The sequence below is a fragment of the Halyomorpha halys genome, unplaced genomic scaffold, assembly GCF_000696795.3.
Source record: "Halyomorpha halys isolate HHAL.00 unplaced genomic scaffold, Hhal_1.1 Scaffold52.1, whole genome shotgun sequence".
Classification (NCBI taxonomy): Eukaryota; Metazoa; Arthropoda; class Insecta; order Hemiptera; family Pentatomidae; genus Halyomorpha; species Halyomorpha halys.
The window spans coordinates 251957-252867 of record NW_027104988.1 but is presented as its reverse complement, the minus strand read 5'-3'; the positions used below and the strand labels follow the sequence as shown (position 1 = coordinate 252867).

The following is a 911-nucleotide window of genomic DNA, read 5'->3' as shown; positions in this document are numbered from 1 at the left end:
TTAATGATGATTTGACAGCGGAAACAGTAGTATTAACTTCTTGAATAATTTTTTTATTTTAAAGGTTTTTTTCTTTTATTTTTTTAGATATACCAATTTAAATCTAAATCTAAGATAGAAAATTCTTCACTTTCATTTTTTTTTTTTATTGAATAATGACTTCTCAAAATATTATGAATTATAAATTGTAATGACAAACTACATTTTATAAATTAGGGGTTGATGAACCAGATGCTTTACGATTATAAACTAACATGGACAAACAAACCTTGAGGACCGGAGGAATCGTTGCCTAAGAAGAACCTACTCCAACCGACACAGTGACTGACTGAGTGATGAAGGCCAACAATCATCGGGCGTGGAGGGGATGGCTTTTCGATTATCTAATTCAAGGTGCATAGTAGTCGTCTTCAAGGACGAGATATTCTTATACGTTCATATGATACTTTTTGATAAGGCTTGTCATATGATGATTGGAATAACTCCAAGATCTGTTACCGATAACTTGTGTTAGTTCGTAATCATTCTTAGAAAATCGATGTATAAGAAAGGAATTGATTGTCAATATCTGTTTAACCTTTCGCTTTGAACAGCCCTGATAAAGCCCTGCAAAGTGGGACGAAACGTCGGACATTAAAGTTATAAACTATTTGTTCTTTTTTGATTGCAACCCTGACCATCTTCTTATATATAAGAAAGGAAGTTTTGGATTACTTTACGTTCCAGGCTTGAATTATTTTAAGTACTTTATATAAAAGCTCTGAGAAATAAAGAAATATCACAAAGAAAGTTGTGTAAATTTAAGACGCTAACTTATTATTCTCACCTTATTTTGGTCACACCTTTCAAGAATCTATTCGCAAGTTAGAGCTTCAAGCTCTCTCAAATTGTTATAGCATAATCAAAGCAAT

At 31.9% G+C, this 911-nt stretch overlaps 1 protein-coding gene across 1 annotated transcript in view; it reads right to left on the bottom strand.

Moving 5' to 3' along the window:
* The window catches only part of LOC106691877 (juvenile hormone epoxide hydrolase 2), a gene marked incomplete at its 5' end in the record, with an annotated part of 11500 nt that extends 10907 nt beyond the window's left edge, over nt 1–593 (bottom strand). Inside the window, 1 exon segment of the mRNA XM_067047025.1 lies at nt 269–593. Within this exon segment, the coding sequence (XP_066903126.1) occupies nt 269–353 (85 nt within the window).
* Nucleotides 594–911: the final 318 nt, after the last annotated feature.